Source organism: Phyllostomus hastatus, unplaced genomic scaffold (assembly GCF_019186645.2).
Source record: "Phyllostomus hastatus isolate PE091 unplaced genomic scaffold, TTU_PhHast_1.1 phas_scaffold_585, whole genome shotgun sequence".
NCBI lineage: Eukaryota > Metazoa > Chordata > Mammalia > Chiroptera > Phyllostomidae > Phyllostomus > Phyllostomus hastatus.
Genome location: NW_025334037.1, coordinates 1,253,853 through 1,276,543, shown reverse-complemented (window position 1 = coordinate 1,276,543; position 22,691 = coordinate 1,253,853). Strand labels below are relative to the sequence as shown.

Sequence of the window (22,691 nt, the reverse complement as noted above, 5' to 3'; positions counted from 1 at the left end):
AGGGACATGTGCATGGTGAGAAAAAAGGAAAGGATTCCAAGACCATTAATTATAAATTGTCCAATTCTCAGACAGGTAAGTGTTGGTTTCACTGAAAAGAAAAGATACGCAAACACACACAAACAAAAGAGTGGATACTTCTGGAGTAAGCTGGGAGGCTAGAAATCAGAAGTGGGAAAAAGGAACTGTCACTGTGTAAACTTTTTGAACTATACTATTTTCTTGTAATGTGTATGTTTCAAAATTATAGTCTAAATAAAAATAACAGGATGAAGAAAATGCTCTCAAACTATGACAACAGTAGAAATAACTTTGGTTACTTTGCACAACCATCTTAGGTCATAGTGTATTTGATTTGATATACCCAAATCCCACTAAGGGAAAAATACAAGAACAGACTGGTTCATGGAAATGGACCATATAGAGCTATATGAATTACAAATAACAAGTTGACTTACTTTGAAATATAGCTTTAAATATCTGATATTCATCAACTGGGTTATCTTCATCATCAATGATTGTGGAATAGCCTTCCAGAGCAGTCTCCTCAGCATCATTTTCTTCCCAATCATCATCATCTCCATCTTCACCTGCTTGCTTAGCCAGAATCTCCAAATATTCTTGACCATCTTCATCAATGTCATCTTCATCGCTCCCTAGTTCTTCTGCCAAGACAAAAAATAGGCACTTCTGTTAGTACTGTAATATTTTGTTACTCGGCAAACTGAGTACTACCAGTAAATCACAGTTGAATAAATTCAAGGAAGAGTCCCCAGACAATGGTGTTTAAGTATATGTTTAGCAAAAAGTAGGAAAAAATTCTCATTGAAATGCAAGAAACCCAACCACAATTAGAGATTTGAAAAGGGATTGCAAAATAAGAGATTCAGCACTTGGTGTACTCTGAGCCATATGGTTTATACCAAATAAAACACCAATAGTAAAGTAATATAGTTTATAGTATATCCACAGAACACATTGTGCAAGATTTTTTTAACAGCTGGCTGAGTTAGTGAATGATAAAAGACAAAATGACAATAGTTATCTAAATTTGGACCTGTTAAAAATAGTTTCTCTTAACTAACATTCTATTAATTTATACTCTTGTAGTTCTACAGTGTCTTACAGGTGAAATGTATTACACAACATCCAATTTATTTTATAGTTAGGATGCATATGTTAACAGCACTAAAAAAGATATATGTTTGTCAACACTAAGAACTATAAATGCATTCTATTCAGAATCAAAACCAAATGATGGATGATGCCAGATGCTATGGGACAGCCTGGAGGCCCTGGAATGGGGAGGCCACTGTGGCTTCCATGGCAGAGGACTTGGGAGTGGTACCCACAGCCAACATCATGGCTGGGGTTCGGGCCAGGGCCAAGGCCCTGGAGCTTACAGAGTCAAGGCTGAGCACAAGGAGTGGATCCCCATCACCAAACTGGGCCACTACATCAAGGACATGATCAATGTGCTGTCTCTCACACGACCCCAACTGGGACATAGCCCACAACCCAGGATGAGCCCTGACTAGGAATTGCGATGGTGACTTTTTGGTTTGCAGGACAATGCCCAACCAATTGAGCTACACCAGAGAGGGGCACTACATAATTTTATACAAGAAAAATAAAATGAATTAACCCTGTTAAAAAGAAGGAGAACCATAAATGCCTAGAAGTACTTTATGTATTAAAGATATAAGAGAAGTTCCTGCATTTCAGGGATGTTACCCTTGGGAGAAGGTAGAGTTATCTTTCTATGAATAATGAAAATAAAAATATTTGGCTATGATCCCACATTTCGTTAGGAGAAGGGTTAATAAAACAAATTAAATCCAGACTTCCAGCCAAGATGATGGTGTTGGCAGACACACTGTGCCTCCTCACACAACCAAATTCAGAAACAACAACAACAACAAAAAAACAAACAAAACCCAGAACTGACAGAAAATTGAACTGTACAGAAGTCCAACAACCAAGGAGCTAGACACATTCATCCAATCGGGTAGGAGGGGCGGAGTGGGGTGCTGGGCGGAGAGGGGGTTTCAGCAAAACAAACAAAAAAACAACAACGAAAACAGTGGCTTGCGGACCCCGGTGCACAAGGCAGCGGCTGACAGACCCCAGGCACGGGGGTGGCAGCGGGCAGACCCAGTGAGGCGCACAGGGCGGCTGGCTGACCGAGCTGTCCCACATTCTCACACAGACAAACTAGGCGAAGTCGGGAAGCGAGGCATACCTCCCAGCCCAGGGCCCCAGCTCTGGGAAATAATGCCTCAAAACACCAACTGAAAACACCTGTGGGGGTTGAGGCAGTGGGAGAGACTCCCAGCCTCACAGGAGAGTTTGCTGGCGAGACCCACAGGGCCCTAGAATGTACACAAGCCCACCCACCCGGGAATCAGCACCAGAAAGGCCCACCCAGTTTGCTTGGGGGAAGTGGCAGAAGGGACTGAAATCCGACAGAGCAAGTGCCATTGTTCCCTCTTGGACCCCGCCCCCGCAGACAGAGTCACAACCCAGCCACTGGGCTGACCTGCCCTGGTGAACACCTAAGGCTCCACCCTTCATACATAACAGGCGTGACAAGACCAAAAAACAAAACAAACAAACAAAAACCTGGCCCAAATGGAAGAACAGATCAAAGCCCCAGAGCAAATACTTTTAAGTGACAAAAGAGATAGCCAACCTATCAGATGCACAGTTCAAAGCACTGGTGATCAGGATGCTCACAGAATTGGGCGATTCTGGTTGCAAATTAGGTGAAAAAAATGAAGGCTGCGCTAAGTGAAATGAAGGAAAACACACAGGGAACCAACAGTGATGGGAAGAAAACGGACTCAAATCAATGGAGTGGACCAGAAGGAAGAAAGAAACAACCAAACAGAAAAGAAGGAAGAAAGAAGAATTCAAAAAAAAATGAGGCGAGGCTTAGGAACCCCCAGAACATCTTTAAACGTTCCAACATCCGACCTGTAAGGGTACCAGAAGGAGAAGAGGAAGAGCAACAAGTGGAACAGTTATTTGAACAAATAATAAAGGAGAACTTCCCCAATCTGGCAAAGGAAATAGACTTCCAGGAAGTCCAGGAAGCTCAGAGTCCCAAAGAAGTTGCACCCAAGGAGGAACACATCAAGGCACATCATAATTACATTACCCAAGATTAAAATGAAGGAGAGAATCCTAGAAGCAGCAAGAGATAAGGGGACAGTCGCCTACAAAGGAGTTCCCATCAGACTGTCAGCTGATTTCTCAAAAGAGACCTTGCAGGCACGAAATGGGGCTGGAAGGAAGTATTCCAAGTCATGAAAGGCAAGGACCTACATCCAAGATTGCTCTATCCAGTAAAGCTTTCATTTAGAATGGAAGGGCAGATAAAGTGCTTCTCAGATAAGGTCAAGTTAAAGGAGTACATCATCACCAAGCCCTTATTATATGAAATGTTAAAGGGACTTATCTAAGAAAAAAGAAGATAAAAAAAACATGTATAGTAAAATGACAGCAAACTCACAATTATTAACAACCACACCTAAAGCAAAAACAAAAAACAAACTAAGCAAACAACTAGAACAGGAGCAGAACCACAGAAATGGAGATCACATGGAGGGTTAGCAACAGGGGAGTGGGGGTGGGGGAGGAGGGTGGAGGGAAGGTACAGAGAATAGGTAGCATAGATGGTAGGTAGAAAATAGACAGGGGGAGGGCAAGAACAGTATGGGAAATGTAGAAGCTAAAGAACTTATGACACATGGACATGAACTAAAGGGGGGGGATGTGGGTGGGAGGGGGTGCAGGGGGGATGAAGGAGGGAAAATGGGACAACTGTAATAGCATAATCAATAAAACAAATTAAATCCAGTAATATTCTATCTAGGTAAGTTTGGCTTCCTCCATCACAAATCTCTTACCAGTTTCATCATCATCATCAGCTTCATCATCATCATCACTGTCATTCTCATGTTCTGCATGGCAGGCATATGCTCTCTTTAATCCATTAAATAAAAGGATAAATGCTGGCAAAATCTGTCCAGAAACCTGATTTAAAACTTGTGGTATTTGTTCCATATCAATAAGAGCACACAGGCCCAGAACACACATCTTTCTGTCATGTAGCCTAAAAAATAAAATAAAGATTTTTTTCTTCTTTTTCTTAATAAGCAGAGTTTCTTATACAGTTAAGCAAACAAATATCCAATGTATGCCACTTACCCCAAGAAACAATCAACATCATTAAGCCACTGTGTAATAAAATGATTTGTAACTGGTTCAACATTATTAGGAAAGCGAAGATTTTCTAAGGTGTTAAGTAGTAGATGTGGATTATAATACAAAGCTGCAATGGCAACTTGCAGGCACATTGTTCGAAGTTCACTTGTCTTCACCTCTCTTGTCAGTCTCTCTAAAGCTGCTTCCACGAATAAGGGAATACACTGTAAAGAAAGTTATGAAAATATTCTGTGGAAGTAATAAGAATCTAATTATCCTACCCATATTAACTTACTTGTTGCTTCAACTCACCCCTTTCCCCATTAAATGATACAATAGTTTTTTTATTGAAGTATTTCACTGGGAAATCTAATTTTAGAAAGAGACAAGTCTTCAATGAGATATTAGAGCCTCACCACAACAGCAATCATGGATTCACAGTATTTCTATATTGACTAACTTTACTGTGATAATCATGTCCGTAATATACATACATATCAACTCATTACACTGAATATTTTCAACTTACACCATGTTATATTTCAATTATATCTCAGTAAGACTGGAAAAGATTTTTTTTGAAACCAGCCATGGAAATTTAATGACTGAATCTATTTTACTGCAAAGTGATAACATGGCAAATGTAAGGAAATGCAAAGTCAAAACAAAACTTACCTTGCATGTTAACAAGTAATCGTAAAATAAGACAGTTATATTTAACATATGCATATTAAACATATGATCATTACTATACATTAGTTAAATATTAAACCAATTTATCTGGGTGTCATAATAAACAATGTACAGAATATATAACAAATGGCCAAAAAGAAAAAAAGTGGAGGTAAAGACTTCCTCTCTAAAGCCTCACAAATGAATCATTAATAGTTAGCCTCACTGACCTGGTCAATGCCACGCCCTTTGCACTGTAGAATGATGACCTCTAACAATTTTGCTGCATGACACTCTGCATCTTCTCCTGCAACTCCTGTAAGAACCTTATCAACAAAATGTAAATTGGAGTGAGGCATCATGAAAACTTTCAACCTCGGAATTTCTATCCCATCTTCAGTCTCTAGAGTATTTAAGATATTCTAAATAGGTCTGCAATATTTAGGCTATAGTATATAGTATATGCATCTGTGAGGATGTGAAATTGATCGTCTGTCATATTCTAGCAATCTGGATGTTGGTATAAATAATCAATATAAATATGGCTCTTCTCCCATAGTGCCATCTGGACAATAGCATGTTGACCACTACTTTCTCATACAAACATGGCAAAGGACCTTCACCTTAACTAAAGCACCTAACTTTTCTCAGGGATATTTGGCTCTTATGTAAAGAACTACAAAAAAACCCTAAACTGATATTGCTAGGAAAATCTTTTCTCTACACAAGTCTCAAAAACAAACAAACAAACAAAAGAACCCCCCCACACAAACCACCCCTGACACTGAAGTGAGACAGGAGAAAGGAAAAGGCAGCCTGTTGATGGCAAATGTCCACAGATAAAAAACATAGATGAGGCATGCTAGTTAGCAGTAGAGGACTGAAAATATTAACGGTAAGTGTTCTGAAATATGATGGCATAGGTATCTGTTCCCAGAGTATTATTGTAATACTAGTATTGGTGATAAACATTATATAAACATATCTAGATGATTATTTTATGATTATTCAGAAAGGAAAGATATCAACAAGGACAAGCACATCTAAAAACTTAATGGAGCAAAATCACTTTTTAAATGCTTCATGTTAAACAGTCTGCTGCCTCTCAACAAGCACTGTTAGAAATTCAAAAATTACCAATTACAGTCACTTAGATATCTACTAAAGAACTCCACTTCAAGTGTTTTACCCATACCTCAAGTTTTTTCCCAATATCTTATTTATTTATTTTTTAGGGAGAGGGGAAAGGAGGGAAAAAGAGAGGGAGAGAAACAACAATGTGTGGCTGTCGCTCACGTGCCCCCTCACTGGGAACTTGGTCCGCAGCCTAGGCAAATACCCTGACTGGGAATTGAACCAGTGACCTTTTTGTTCCCAGGCTGGTCCTCAATCCACTGAGCCACACAAGCCAGAGCTCCATACCTCAAGTTTAAGAAAAGCATTTTTTAAAGTAGCATTCACTGGAATGCTACTTTATTGATTTTTACAATCTTGCTATTTACTAATTAATTACTATATAGCCTCTGCAGCCTCCAAGAATTTTATTTAAAAATATATCTGTAATAAATCCTGATCCTTTAAAAAACTCAAGTTCTAGATTCTTCTTTGAATTCAAAGCCTAGTAAAGAACTAGGCTAGGGTTAAGCTTTAAGCACAGTGAACAATCAAAAACACTTATAACTACAATTAAATGTCAGAGGGCAGACAGAAAATAAATACTTGGCAAAGCCATTAACATAATACCAAAGGAAAGTCTTATTTAGTTTAAACTTTTAAATCATTCTTCCCTGACCCTTGACAGTTGTCGATCAGTCTGTTCCACGTATCCATGCCTGCCTCTATTTTGTTGTCAGTTTACTGTTCATTAGATTCCACATAGAAGTGATTATCATATGGTATTTGTCTTTCTCCGAGTGGTTAAAGTCCTTATTCTGTTAGACCCATATAATCTGTTCATCATACTGTGGTATCATGTTGCTTCAGAATTTCATAGTTTTTTATAGCACTAGCTTCATGACATGTTCTTCTATTAATTAAAAATGACTTACCTTTTTGCACATACTGTATATCATTTCAAGATACTTGGTATCAGACAGAAGTGTGTCTGTGTCAACCGTCACATAATTATGAAGCAGAGGCATCATATCTGTATTAAAAAGCATCAATTAATTACCTTCACTAATATTTATTTCTGAAAAATCTGTTTATAAAAATGAAAGCAAACATGACATTGTTTTGTCCATAACATTCACTTTCAATTAAGGCATATTCACTTATAATTAGATATAGAAATGAACCATTATTAAAGTGACTTCCTTTATATTTAGTAGTAAAAACACAAAGATTACACAAAGAATACTGACAGGGAGCAGGAGTATGAAAACAAATTTAAAAGAAAAAAATCTAAACTAATACCTAAATATTAATATAAAATAAAAATCATTACCAAGGGTTTTCATCAACTGCTACTGATAACTTATGCAAACAAGGATGCACCTAGAATATTCAAAGCTATGTGTTCAATTGAAATACTAAAAAAATCAAAACAGGAGTATTTCTACTCTGACTTGACTTGCCTGTAAAGTAATCAAAGCCATCTTGTTGAAAAACCTCAAATACCAGAGGTAGAAGCTGCCACATCTGTGGAGACACTTGTTGACATGTCAAACTATGTGCTAAAGAGAAGATCTCCTCATAGAATTCTAAAAAGAATATGGAATAATTAGTACAATGCTTGCTAATGTGAAATAGCAGTAAATAATTATGATAGTCACAAGTATATACCTAAGACATGCTGCTGTAAAACAGTTCCGATGACCTGTAAGCAGATTCCCTCAAGCTGCTGGGTTATCTAAAAAGGAAAAAAAAAATCACATGGAGGAATCACAGCACACTGAATGAATTACTGAACAATGTATAATGTAATTAATTCACTGCATTAAAATATAAAGTTAATATTGTTCAAAAATCACTGATAAGCCAGTGTCACAGGTTCGATTCCCAGTCAGGGTACATGCCTGGGTTGCAGGCCATGACCCCCAGCAACCACACATTGATGTCTGTCTGTCTGTCTGTCTGTCTGTCTCTCTCCCCCTCCCTCCCTCCCCTCTCTAAAAATAAATAAATAAAATATTAAAAAAAAAAGGAAAGAAATCACTGATAAGCCTTTACTTTGAAATGACTCACTCATACTATGATGTTGTGAATCAACCTGGGATTCAAATTTAATGAAGTACCATCAGAATTAGACAAACATAAAGAATAATATGCAAAGTTCATGCAAAAAGGAAAAAATAACATCCTGGAATAATACAAATAATTATGAAAATAAAGGAGCCACACCGTTCTGCAGACTTTAAAAATTTTGGTTGTAAGAAAATAAAATTTTGTTTGTAAATATAGATTAATTCAGTCTAGATGTAACTGAGAAGTCACTGTCAATGGTGTACACAGCTATTTGAAATAAAGCATTATTCCCACCTCAATCAATAATTCCTAAGTCACCTCCACTTATATCATTATCTCAATATGTTAGATAGAGAACCAGGCCCCTAATTCATACAACACAGAGAGAAATTATAACTTCTTTTTAACTGTTAGTATGGTCTTCAATCAGGATCACAAATGCCTGAAACTCATGAGAATGTTTATAAGGGGCAAGGGGAAATAAGGTAAACTTTACTAATCAGAAATTAAAAACAGAACATCCATCTCAAATACATCTTCAAATACAGTAAACAACTGATTTGTTAACCATAGGTAGTTTAACTTTTGGGTTCCTTATGGTTTCTGCCCATCTCCAATTATCATCTAGAAGAAAAAGAGTTTACTAAAATCTCATGTTGCAAAAGGCAATTAGTAGATAATCTGAAAACACGATTTATGGATATAAATATCTACAATGGAGTTATAAACAGCAAATTCAGGATACTGATTACTTCTAAGGGAAGGATTAGGAAAATGAGATTAGGAAGTCATAGCCCAATAGCTTCAATTACATCTATATGAAATTGTTTTTCTTATCGGAAATAAAGTCTAATGGATATACTGTAAAATGTTAAAATCTAATAAATTTAGGTGGTGGTTAAAGGGTATTGGTTATACCCTTTATAAACAGTTTTTCTCTATTTCTCTTTTCTGTATATTTCAAATAATTCCATTTTAAAAATTCACTTACAATTCACAAAGAAAACTAGAAAGACAACAGGGAAGGTTGCACAACAATGTGAATCTACTTACCACCAATGAACTGTACACTTAAAATGGTATTCTACCATAATTTTAAAAAAAATTTTTATTTAAAGGAACACTACACAGAATATGTTTTCCCAGGAATTACCATACTTTTGGTTCTGAGAAATATAACCTAAGACGGAGCCAAAAACCTGATCCTTGAAGTAAAGATATTATAACACAAACACCTTATTCCTTCTAATAGTAAGGAAACTAAAATAATATCATCAATCTTATCCATAACAAAAGGGAACTACTTAAAAGATGGCAGAATGAAGGGGCATGAAAAGATGACAAAACATTTTAAGTTAGAAACTCCAACAAGGGTAGAGCAGTTCATGAAGATTGGCTTGAAATAACCTAAAACCTTTAAAACACTAGATCATTCTGTTACCTCTTTATGATCTTCAACTACACTAAGAAGAGTGTCGATGGTATTCAGGATTCCCATAGCAGTAACTGCTTTATCATCACTTCCTTCTTCATCTGGCCCAGTCTGGATTACTTGATTAAATGTCATTGCCTAGATTCAAAAGAACATAATTTAGGTTTGCCATTAAAGCAGCATAAACACAATTTGGTCTAAAACTTTTAATTTTTTAAGTAGTTTTTTTAATTAATTATGCTATTACAGTTGTCCCATTTTCCCTCCTTCATCCCCCCTGCACCCCCTCCCACCCACATCCCCCCCCTTTAGTTCATGTCCATGTGTCATAAGTTCTTTAGCTTCTACATTTCCCATACTGTTCTTGCCCTCCCCCTGTCTATTTTCTACCTACCATCTATGCTACCTATTCTCTGTACCTTCCCTCCACCCTCCTCCCCCCACCCCCCCCACTCCCCTGTTGCTAACCCTCCATGTGATCTCCATTTCTGTGGTTCTGCTCCTGTTCTAGTTGTTTGCTTAGTTTGTTTTTGTTTTTGCTTTAGGTGTGGTTGTTAATAATTGTGAGTTTGCTGTCATTTTACTATACATGTTTTTTTTATCTTCTTTTTCTTAGATAAGTCCCTTTAACATTTCATATAATAAGGGCTTGGTGATGATGTACTCCTTTAACTTGACCTTATCTGAGAAGCACTTTATCTGCCCTTCCATTCTAAATGAAAGCTTTACTGGATAGAGCAATCTTGGATGTAGGTCCTTGCCTTTCATGACTTGGAATACTTCCTTCCAGCCCCATTTCGTGCCTGCAAGGTCTCTTTTGAGAAATCAGCTGACAGTCTGATGGGAACTCCTTTGTAGGCGACTGTCCCCTTATCTCTTGCTGCTTCTAGGATTCTCTCCTTCATTTTAATCTTGGGTAATGTAATTATGATGTGCCTTGATGTGTTCCTCCTTGGGTGCAACTTCTTTGGGACTCTGAGCTTCCTGGACTTCCTGGAAGTCTATTTCCTTTGCCAGATTGGGGAAGTTCTCCTTTATTATTTGTTCAAATAACTGTTCCACTTGTTGCTCTTCCTCTTCTCCTTCTGGTACCCTTACAGGTCGGATGTTGGAACGTTTAAAGATGTTCTGGGGGTTCCTAAGCCTCGCCTCATTTTTTTTGAATTCTTCTTTCTTCCTTCTTTTCTGTTTGGTTGTTTCTTTCTTCCTTCTGGTCCACTCCATTGATTTGAGTCCGTTTTCTTCCCATCACTGTTGGTTCCCTGTGTGTTTTCCTTCATTTCACTTAGCGCAGCCTTCATTTTTTCACCTAATTTGCAACCAGAATCGCCCAATTCTGTGAGCATCCTGATCACCAGTGCTTTGAACTGTGCATCTGATAGGTTGGCTATCTCTTTTGTCACTTAAAAGTATTTGCTCTGGGGCTTTGATCTGTTCTTCCATTTGGGCCAGGTTTTTGTTTGTTTGTTTTGTTTTTTGGTCTTGTCACGCCTGTTATGTATGAGGGGTGGAGCCTTAGGTGTTCACCAGGGCAGGTCAGCCCAGTGGCTGGGTTGTGACTCTGTCTGCGGGGGCGGGGTCCAAGAGGGAACAATGGCACTTGCTCTGTCGGATTTCAGTCCCTTCTGCCACTTCCCCCCAAGCAAACTGGGTGGGCCTTTCTGGTGCTGATTCCCGGGTGGGTGGGCTTGTGTACATTCTAGGGACCCTGTGGGTCTCGCCAGCAAACTCTCCTGTGAGGCTGGGAGTCTCTCCCACTGCCTCAACCCCCCACAGGTGTTTTCAGTTGGTGTTTTGAGGCATTATTTCCCAGAGCTGGGGCCCTGGGCTGGGAGGTATGCCTCGCTTCCCGACTTCGCCTAGTTTGTCTGTGTGAGAATGTGGGACAGCTCGGTCAGCCAGCCGCCCTGTGCGCCTCACTGGGTCTGCCCGCTGCCACCCCGTGCCTGGGGTCTGTCAGCCGCTGCCTTGTGCACCGGGGTCCGCAAGCCACTGTTTTCGTTGTTGTTTTTTGTTTGTTTTGCTGAAACCCCTCTCCGCCCAGCACCCCACTCCGCCCCTCCTACCCGATTGGATGAATGTGTCTAGCTCCTTGGTTGTTGGACTTCTGTACAGTTCAATTTTCTGTCAGTTCTGGGTTTTGTTTGTTTTTTTTTTTTATTTGTTTCTAAATTTTTGTTGTCCTGAATTTGGTTGTGTGAGGAGGCACAGTGTGTCTACCTACGCCTCCATCTTGGCCCAAGTAAAACTTTTAATTTTTAAAATGTTCTAACCGGAGTAGCAAAAGCAGTCAAAGCCTCCAAATTGTTTAACAGTAATTAAGAGCTTTGACACTATAAACAAATAGTACTGTTCTGTGAATTACTAGGGTATCTTGAACAAGTTACTTGAATTCTATTCCTTATAAATTTTGAATACTAAGCCCTTATCAGATGCATCATTGACAAATATGTTGTTTGATTCAATGTGTTGTCTTTCCATTTTGTTGATGGTTTCCTTTGCTATGCAAAACTTTTTCAGTTTGATGTAGTCTCATTTGTTTCCTTTTTCTTTCCTTGCCCTTGCCTGAGTAGATTTATCAGAGAAAAATACTGCTAAAAGAAATGTTAGAGATTTTATTTCCCATGTAAAACTCTCTTCAGAGTTTTATGGTTTTGAGTCTTACATCAACTCTTTAATCCATCTTGAGGTTATTGTTGTACATGGTATAAGAAAGTGGTCTAGTTTCATTTTTTTGCACATCTGTCCAGTTTTCCCAACTCCAGTTATTTACTAGACTAATCCTTACTCCACTGTATGTTCTTGCCTCCTTTGTCAAATAATAATTGATCATAAAGGAGTGAGTTTTTCTGGGCTCTCTGTTCTGTTCCACAGATCTGTATGTCTGTATTTATGCCAGTGCTATGCTCTTTTGATTACTATGGCCTTGTAGTGTAGTCTGGTATCAGGTAGATTGATTTCTCCAACTTTGCTCTTCTTTCTCAAGATCACTGTTGCTATTTAGAGTGTTCTGTGGTTCCACATAAATTTTTGGAATATTTATTCTAGTTCTGTCAAATACACCACTGGTATCTTGATAGGAATTGCACTGAATCTATAGGCTGCTTTGGGTAGCATGGACATTTTAATGATGTTAATTCTTCCTATCCATTAACACGGTACAAGCTTCCACTTATTTGTAGCTTCTTGAGCTTCTTTCTTCAGTGTCTTATAATTTTGGAATACAGGTTTTTTTACATCCTTGGTTACATTTATTCCTAGGTATTTTATGTTATTTTCGATGCAACTGTAAGTGGGCTTGTTTTCTTAGTTCCCCTTCCCTTTCATTACTGTTATATAAAAATGAAACTGATTTCTGGGTATTTATTTTTATCTTTTACATTACTAAACTCATTTATCTAGTCGCTTTTTGGTGGAAATCTTCAGGGTTCTCAGTATACAGTATCACAAAATCTGCAAATAATGAGCTTTACTTTTTCCTTTCCAATCTGAATGCCTTTTATTAATTCTTCTTCTCTGATTACTATGGCTAGGACTTATAGTACTGTGTTGAGTAAGAGCAGCGAAAGCGGGCATCCCTGTCTTATTTTTCATCTTAAGGGAAATGCTTTTAGTTTTTGTCCATTGAGTATGATACTGGCTTGGGTTTGTCATATATGGCTTTTATTATGTTATGCCCCATCTAGAACTATTTTGCTGAGAGTTTTTATCATTTTAACAGGTGCTAGATTCATAAAACTCTTGCCATTGCTTACATCCACAGCAAATACCAAGAGTTACATTCTTGAAATCTTAACACTTAACAGGAATATAAACTGCATCAAATAATTCATTGTATAGGGAAAAGGAATGGATAACTGGTGGACACATGGTCATATTCTCTATCACCCTGAAATAATTTTCTTAATTCTCCAAAGACTTGGGCTACGTAAACAAAGGCCATCAAAAAATAACATTACACAAATTTCATTTTAAAAACATTTATAACCTCACTGGCTGGTGTGGCTCAGTGGATTGAGTCCTGGCCTGTGAACCAGAGGGTAGCCAGTTTGATTCCCAGTCAGAACACATGCCTGGGTTGTGGGCGAGGTCCCTGGTGCGGGGTGCATGAGAGACAACCACACATTGATGTTTCTCGCTCCCTCTTCCTCCTTCCCTTCTCCTCTAAAAATATCTTTAAAAAAAATTCTAACAAACACTCCTACTTCAACTTTAAATTGGTCCAAAACATTCCAGGAAACTACAGGGACAATGCAATCATAATGCAATGTGAGGTAACAGTTAAGGATGTGCTTTGTAAAGGCACACAGCTCAGATGGGAATCCAGCCCCACCCATTCTCGCTATGGGCAAGTCACTTTATCTCTTTATATCTGAAGTTTTATTTCAATATAGAAATAGTCCTTACACAGGACTGTGTGAAATTTAAACAAATATTTATCAAGGGATTATAACAGTATCTGACATACAGTAAGCTCTATGAAAATGCTTTCTATAAGGTAAGTAATGCATAAATGATTGGTTCAAATTACATACCAGATGTTGTGTCATTTCTACTGCTATAGGAGTAACTTCTTCACTATACTCGCAGATCATTTTCTGAATTACATTGGTAAGATCATCATTTTCTGTTTCTCTTATAATATGAAGAAGAGCCTGCATTACAGGTCTGATGAATGGTGTGATGTATTCTTTAGCTGTAAGATAAAATGAGAAAACAACTTAGACCAAAATAGCTAAAACTCCTTAAAACCTGACACAACATACACCAGAGTGAAAAAGATACTGCTACATAAAAAGGAAGATGTGTCAAGTATTTAGGATCATGCCTTGTACAATCATGTGAAAACGCACTGCACTATTTTTGAGATAAACATTTTACCTTTTTCTTGATTGCTGATCAATACTTGAAGTGCAATGGCAGCTTCCACTTTCACAGGCATTTCCCTATCATCAATCAGACATCTTCGTGTCAGCTCTAAGGCCGTTTGCAAGTTCTGATCACTTTTGAACTTCACTTCACAGAAGTAGTGAAGGACCCAACAAGCCTTTAAAAAAAAATTACAGTGAGTTGTTACTTCTTGCATTAAATTCCCCTAAACTATACAGTATCTCTAATCCCAAAATTCTGTGTGGGAATTTGGAGGCTGGCCAGTGTAAAATTATGTCCAATGAGACAACACTAGACCAGTACTATGATCCCAACTTACTTTTTGGCTGCATGATGTTTGTGTGAATAGCAAGATCTGAATGCAAAACACAGACAGACTTGCTATCAGACACAGATGAAAACTATGCACACATTACATCAGCCATTTAAAGATTTATATGAAACATAGTCTAAAATGAAATATGGCTTTTAAAATGAACATTAAAATGCTTCCCTTTGAAAATCCACATAAACAGTCATTCATTACAAGACGTAAATATATAAGTTAATACAACATTAAAACTTACTCTCGCTCTCATGTAGCCTAGTTCACTGCTGAATAGAGGGAATACATGATTCTGCAACATGTATTCCATTTGATCTTTGTAGATCTTTTTCTGTAAATATAAACAAATATTATTTTTGAAGCAGTTGCAAATATAATCTCAAATAACAAATAGCTACACCAGTGTTAAAAATGACTACCAATTTACATACAACCGATTCAAACATACATTTATTCTGGTTCTCTGAACACCAGTATCCACACCCAATTTTCTTATTCTCAAACTTTACCACCAAAAATACTGAATACACCCTAGCCCACTGACTCAGCTGCTTGAAGCGTCAACCTGTAAACCAGGGCACATGTTTAGGTTGTGCGTTTGGTCCCTGATCAGGTTGCATATGAGAACTGATCAATTTTTCTCTCCCACACTAATGTCTCCCTCCCTCCCTTTCCTTCTCTAAAAAAAATCAACAATCACGTCTTCGGTTGAAGATTTAAAAAAAAACAAAACAAAAAACCACAAACACTGAATACATTTTCTTTTAACTTTTTCCATCATTTGTTTAGAAAGCAACTGCAATGAATCTTAGTAGCACTGGTGTTTGAATAATGGAATGTGGTTGATTTTATTGCTTACCTTTTATAACTTTTTTCTTGTAAAACTACTACAATGAAAAAACCTCTGGAAAGGTTCTAAATCAACAACAAAGATTGAGAAACATCCTGCTTTCAAGGAATAATCTGGATATCTAAAAATGTACTTTTTAAATAGTAACATGATTCTGAGATCCTTGAATTCCATATTAAATCAAAATTAAAACTGATAAACACTTTCAGAACTTAAGTATGGACTAATGAGACATGACAACTAAATGCAATGATGTGATCCTGGAATGGATCATGGACCAGAAAAGACATTTGTGGAAAAAGTTGTAAAATGTAAAATGGGTCTGCAGATTAGTTAACAATATCATATCAATATTAACTTCCTGGTATTATGGCATAGATATCCAAGATGTTAACATTAGGGGAAGCTGGGTGAAGAATGAAACTGCTTTTGCAATTTTCCTGTAAATCTAAAATTATTTACAAATAAAGTTTAAAAAAAAATCTGAATGTGCCAAAAAACATCCACTCAATTCCCAGCCTTCTATACAAATAATTACTGTTTTTAATTTCCACTCGGTTGGTAAAAAAATCTATATAGTTTTTTACTGTAAAATAAAAGACATTTTTCATTTCCACCAATAATTTTATTTATTTGGATATTCTGCGTATATGAACTATCTACCACATGGTATAACATTTTTTGTTCTCAATTAATGTCTTAATTTGATTGCTATCAACTTCAACTGGTTTACCTGACTGTGGAGCATCATCCAGTAAGAAAGCTCCAGCATGAAATGGCAAATCACTTTTGGCATGTTAAATCAGTAATAGCACCGTCTCCATACACTGAACAATCTTTTTTTTGCATCTGAGTTACATTTTTACTTTTCTTAAAATTATACAGCATAGTATGCTGAAAATGTTTCATACTTTCTCCCACCTTCAATATTAAAATGGCTGCACAGAAATTCACCAAATTTGATGTTTTTTAAAAACTGCACACTGCTATGCCAGTTGTCACAACACAGTGTAACAAAATTATTTCAAATGAAGTTAAAGACAACTAAGCACTACTATTGGAAAAGTAGTGCTTTAAGCCACCTTATTGGAAATAAGCCATCCAATAAGCCACCTTATTGGAAAAAAACGAACAAACTTTTTTGCCAACCTAATACTTTATGAATTAAGATAAGGATGGCTGGACAGGTATAGTAAAACTGAAAGATACACAAAATAACGATGACAAATTCAATATAGCATCTTATGTAGCAAGGCTACTGGGAGTTGAGTGTATTGTAACTAAGTATTTACTTACAATTTGAATAGGTCCCATTTATTAACTTTAAAGTAAAAATAAATTTTACATATTATTTATGAAGAAGTCAGACACAATGCTTATAATTAGGCTGAGGATTCTAAAGATAAATCCACTCCAGTCATTCATTCTTTCCTAGAAAATTTGGCACAAAAGTATTATGTTCCTAGGCTGTAAATAGATGCATTCCTTTATACAAACTTCCTTAAAAATCAATTTTGAGAAGAAAAAATCCGCTATTTTACAATTGTTTTGCAACATAAAAATAAAATTCATGTAGCCTCTCCAAGATGTCACTGAAGTAGGTGGAAATTACATTAACCTCCTCCCAGGACCAAACTGGAATTACAACTAAATTACAGAGAAACCATCCTAAATAACAAACTGAACAATAGCTGGAGAAAAGCCAAGGACTTATGGAAGAAACCTCATCACCACAACGAGAATGGCAGGGAGTATAGAAGCGCAAGAGGGATGGCTGGGCTCCCATGGGGCAGCAGCTGAAATGCTGGAGGGATATTTCAGAGGTGGTGGGGGGATAGGGTTGGGGGAGCACGGTTCTCCCTGGGATTTGTGGGGGTCCAAACCCCAAGCTGAGCTACCCAGCATAGAGCACCAGAACTGGGAAAGGAACCCAAGTATCATTCAGTTATGAAAAACAGAGGGTTTCTCTCCACCAGGCAGAGACAGCTAGAGACACAGAGAGCCTCTTAAAGGGTCAACATACAAAATTTTGTTTACAGCCACTTACCCTCGGCTCCCACAGAAGGAGAGCAGAGCAGAGACATGTGAGAAGAGATTGCAGTTGGTGGCTCTGGGGAGAGAGCGGAAGGGTCAGCCACCAGGATCACTGTGTGGAACCATTCCTCATACTGCAGTTGCCATCTTTCTCAGAGCACTCCCCTCCTTGAGGCATTAGCCTGGAGGGGAAGCAATAGCTCCACCCACAGGAATCCCTCTCAACCTACCCTGTGGAGCTGAAGACAGGCTGCTCAGTACAGCTGGAGGCTACTTCAGGAATTAAGCCCTTGAGCTCTGAGATTTTACTGACCAGTGCTGGTAAAATCTGGCCTTTGTGTGCAGCTTGGTTCTTTCTGCACACACCTGGTCTGGCACATGGAGCCAGCCACAAGCTGTGGATTGCTAATAGCTCCAAACAGGTTGCCGAGGGCCAGCCACAAGCTGTGTCTGACATAGGTCTACACCAGCCTCTTTGTGGGTCTACCTAATACCTAGAAACACACAAAAGGAGGTAGCCAAAAAGGGAAGACAAAGTAGCAGGCCCCCCAAGGAAGAACAAGAGAACTCTCCAGAAGAATTATTAAATGAAATGGAAGCAAGCAAGTTATCAGATATAGAGTTTAGAGTAATGATTATAAGGATACTCAACAGCATGAAAAAAGACAAGAAACCATTAAAAAGCACAAGAAAGAGAGAGAGAGAGAGAGAGAGAGAGAGAGAAAAGAAAAGAAAAGAAAAGAAAAGAAAAGAAAAGAAAAGAAAAGAAAAAAGAAAGAAAACAAAGAAATATTCAAGGTGATGAAATGTAAGAACCTACAACCAAGGACACTCTACCCAGCAAGGCTATCATTTAAAACAGAAAGAGAAATAAAGAAATTCTCAGATAAGAAAAAGCTAAAGGAGTTAACACCAAACCAGCACTGCAACAAATGTTAAAGGGCTGGCTTTAAAAAGAAGAAAAAGAACCCTGGCTGGTGTGGCTGGGTGGACTGAGTGATGGCCTGAGAACCAAAAGACTGCTGGTTCACAGGCCAGGTCCCCAACTAGGGACATGCGAGAGGCAACTGACTGATGTATTTCTTGCACATTGATGTTTCTCTCCCTCTATTTCTCCCTCCCTCTAAAAATAAATAAACATTTTTTTTTTTAAAGCCCTTGCTGGTGTGGCTCAGTGACTCAGTGGATTGAGCACCAGACTGCAAACCAAAGGGTCGCTGGTTTGATTCCCAGTCAGGGCACATGCCTGGGTTGTGGGCCAGGTCCTCAGTAAGGGGGCACGTGAGGAGCAACCACACATTAATGTTTCTCTCCTTCTCTTTCTCGCTCCTTTCCTCTCTCTAAAAATAAATAAAATCTTAATGAAGAAAAAGAAAAAAACAGGAAAATAGTTATATATGCTGTTTCTAAGAGACCCACCTCAGAAAGAAAGATACACAGACTAAAAGTAAAGGCATAGTCCTAGCTGGTGTAGTTCAGTGGATGGAGTGCGGGCCGTGAACCAAAGCATCGCAGGTTCGATTCCCAGTCAGGGCACATGCCTGAGTTGCAGGCCATGCCCCCTGGCAACCGCACATTGATGTTTCTGTCTCTCTTTCTCCCTCCCTTCCCTCTCTAAAAATAAATAAATAAATAAATAAATAAATAGGAACAGAAGAAGATGTTTCATGGAAGTGGAAAGGAAAAAAAACAAAGCTGGTATAGCAATACCTGTATATGACAAAACAGACTTCAAAACAAAGGCTATATAATAAGAGACAAAGAAGGATATTACATAATGACAAAGAAACAATCCAAAACAAGGATACAACCCTAGTAAACATTTATGCACCCAAAAATAAGAACATCTAACCACGTTTAGCAAATCTTGATAGACTTAAAAGGAGAAATCAACAAAAATACAGTCATAGTAGGATGTTTTAATACCCCTTTGAGTTCAGTGGATAGAACTTCCAGAATGAAAATCAACAAGGAGACAGTGGCCTTAAATGACACACTAGATCAAATAGATTTAATTGATATCTTCAGAGCATTTCACTCCAAAGCAGCAGAATATACATTCTTTTCAACTGCACATGGAAGAACATCTTCTAGGACAGACCACATTTAGGACACAAAACAGGTCTCAATAAATTTAAGATTGAAATCATACCAAGCATCTTCTGTGACCATAATGCCATGAAAATAGAAATCACAAAAATAAAACTAAAAAATACACAAAGACATGGAAGCTAAATAACATATTGTTAAATAATGAATGGGTCAAGGAAGAAATCAAAAGATACCTTGTAAAACAAGTGAAAATGAGAACACAACACAAAATCGGTGGGACACACAAAAAGCAGTCCTAAGATGGAAATTCATAGCATTACAGCACTATCTCAAGAAATAAGTAGTTCAAATAAACAATCTAACTTTATAGTTAATGGAACTTGAAAAAGAACAACAGACAGTCCTGGCTGATATGGCTCAGTGAACTGAGTGCTGGCCTGTGAACCGAGAGGTCACTGGTTCAGCTGCTGGTGAAGGCACATGCCTGGGTTGCGGGCAGGTTCCCTGGTTGGGGGCATTTGAGAGATGGCTGATTGATGTATATCTCACACATCAATGTTTCTCTCCCTCTCTCCCTCCCTCCTGCATCCTCTCTCTAGAAATAAAATCTTAAAAAAAAAAGAGAGAGAGAAAAGAATGACAAGCAAAGCCCAAAGTGAGTAAAGGAAAAAAAATAATAAGGTCAGAGCAGAAATAAATGAAATTAGAGTCTATAAAAATGATATAAAAGATCAATGAATACAAGAACTGAATCTTTGAAAAGATAAACAAGATTGACGAAACTTTAACCAGACTAATCAAGAATAAAAGAGAAAGGACCCAAATAAATAAAATCAGAAATGAAAAAGGAGAGAGAACAACTGACACCAAAGAAATACAAAGGATTGTAAGAAAATATTGTGAACAGCTATATGCCAACAAATTGGACAACCTGGATGAAATCGATAAATTCCTAGAAACAGTCTTCCAAAACTAAATAAAAAAGATTCAGATTCTGAAAAGACAGATTATACCTAGTAAAATCGAAACAGTTATCAAAAAACTCCCAATAAACAAAAGCCCTAGACCAGAAAGCTTCACATGTGAATTTTACCAAACATTCCAAGAACACCTCTCCTTGAACTATTCCAAAAAATTCAAGAAGAGGTAAGATTCCCAAGCTCATTTATCAGGCCAGTATTATCCTAATTCCACACCCAGTTAGATACTACAGAGAAAGAAATCTACATGCCAATATCCCTAAAGAACATAAGATACTAAAATCCTCAACAAAATACTAGCAAACCGAATATGGTAATTCATCATCAAAAATATCATACACCATACACCATGATCAAGTGGTATTTATTCAGGAATGCAAGATTGGTACAACATTCACAAATCAACAAGTGTGATATACCGTATAAACAAGATGAAGGAAGAAAACCACATGCAGAAAAAGCATTTGATAAAATCCAGCACCCATTTATGATAAAAACTCTCAGCAAAGGGGGAATAGAGAGAACATAACTCAACATAATAAATGCCACGCATGACAAACCCAGTGCCAGAATCATACTCAGTGGGCAAAATTTACAAGCGTTCCCCTTAAGATCGTGAATAACACAGGGAAATCTGCTTTCACCTCTCTTATTCAGCATAGTACTGGAAGTCCCAGCTAGAGCAATCAAACAAGAAGAAATAAAAGGCATCCAAATTGGAAAGGAAGAAGTAAAACTATCTTTATTTGCAGATGACATGATCCTGTACATAAACAACCCTAAAGATTCCACCAAGAAACTACTAGAATCGATCAATGAAAGCAACGACATTTTCTTTTTCAATTTATTTCTTTTTAGACAGAAGGGAAAGGAGAGAGAGAGAAGCAGAGAAACATTAATGTGTGGTTGCCTCCCACAACCCAGGAATGTGCCCTGACTGGGAATTGAACCAGCGACCCTTTGGTTCACAAACACTGTTCAATACAATGGCATTTTCATATGCCAATAATGAAGTATCAAAGAAACCATGAAAACAATACCTTTTACAATAGCTTCAAAAGGAAAAAATGCCTAGGAATAGATCTATCCAAGGATATAAAATACCTATACTCAGAAATTTCTAAGACACTGAAGAATTAAAGAAGATACAAATAAGTGGAAGCACACACCAAGTTCATGGATAGGAAGAATTAACTAAATCATTAAAATGTCATGCTACCCAAAGCAATCTATAGATTCAACACAATTCCTATCAGGATACCAATGACATATTTACAGAACTAGAATAAATATTCCAAAAATTTATATGGAACCACAAAAGGCCCCAAACAGCAACAGTGATCTTGAGAAAGAAGAACAAAGTTGGAAGAATCACACTACCTAGTATCAAACTAAACTATAAAGCCACAGTTGTCAAAACAGCATGGTAATGGCATAAAATCAGACATAAAGATCAATGAACAGAGTGCCCAAAAATAAACCTACACCTTTATAGTCAATTAATATTTAACAGGAAAAGCAAGCACATACAGTGGGCTAAAGAGAGTTTATTCGATCGATAAATGGTACTGGGAAAACTAGACAGATGTGTGCAGAAAAATGAAACTATACCACCTTCTTATGCCACACATAAGAATAAATTCAAAAAATGAATTATTAAAAACTTAAAACATTAGACCTGAAACTAGACAAGTACTAGAAGAAAACGTAGGCAGTAAAATCCCAGATACTGCTCATAGCAGTTTCATTTCTGATACATATCCCCAGGAAATGGAAACAAAGGAAAAAACAATGGTACCATATCAATCTAAAAAGTTTTTGCTCAGCAAAGGAAGCCATCAACAAAATATAAAGATAACCCACAGAAGGAAGAACATATTTGCTGATACATCTGATAAGGGGTTAATATCCAAAATTCATTAAGAACTTATAAAACAACACCAAAGAAACAAAGAATCAAATTTAAAAAAATGGACAAAGGACACAAATAGACACTTCTCCAAAGAGGACACGCATATGGCCAACAGATATACAAGACAGGACCCCCCCCATAAAAAACCC

At 37.5% G+C, this 22,691-nt stretch overlaps 1 protein-coding gene and 1 non-coding gene across 3 annotated transcripts in view; both read right to left on the bottom strand.

Annotated features, from left to right (window-relative positions):
- IPO7 (importin 7) overlaps window positions 1-22,691 on the bottom strand; it is a 67,414-nt gene that overhangs the window by 3,597 nt on the left and 41,126 nt on the right. For both annotated transcript variants that reach the window (XM_045825361.1, XM_045825363.1), the window contains 11 exons: window positions 14,956-15,045; window positions 14,381-14,546; window positions 14,035-14,195; window positions 9,509-9,637; window positions 7,666-7,732; window positions 7,458-7,583; window positions 6,930-7,027; window positions 5,112-5,207; window positions 4,213-4,433; window positions 3,912-4,117; window positions 459-665 (listed from right to left, as the gene is read on the bottom strand). In XM_045825361.1, the coding sequence (XP_045681317.1) occupies window positions 459-665; window positions 3,912-4,117; window positions 4,213-4,433; window positions 5,112-5,207; window positions 6,930-7,027; window positions 7,458-7,583; window positions 7,666-7,732; window positions 9,509-9,637; window positions 14,035-14,195; window positions 14,381-14,546; window positions 14,956-15,045 (1,567 nt within the window). The remainder of the gene's footprint in view (window positions 1-458; window positions 666-3,911; window positions 4,118-4,212; window positions 4,434-5,111; window positions 5,208-6,929; window positions 7,028-7,457; window positions 7,584-7,665; window positions 7,733-9,508; window positions 9,638-14,034; window positions 14,196-14,380; window positions 14,547-14,955; window positions 15,046-22,691) is intronic.
- LOC123810257 lies at window positions 14,625-14,808 on the bottom strand. Its single transcript, XR_006784220.1, has one exon. It is a non-coding gene; the product is annotated as a small nucleolar RNA SNORA23 (small nucleolar RNA).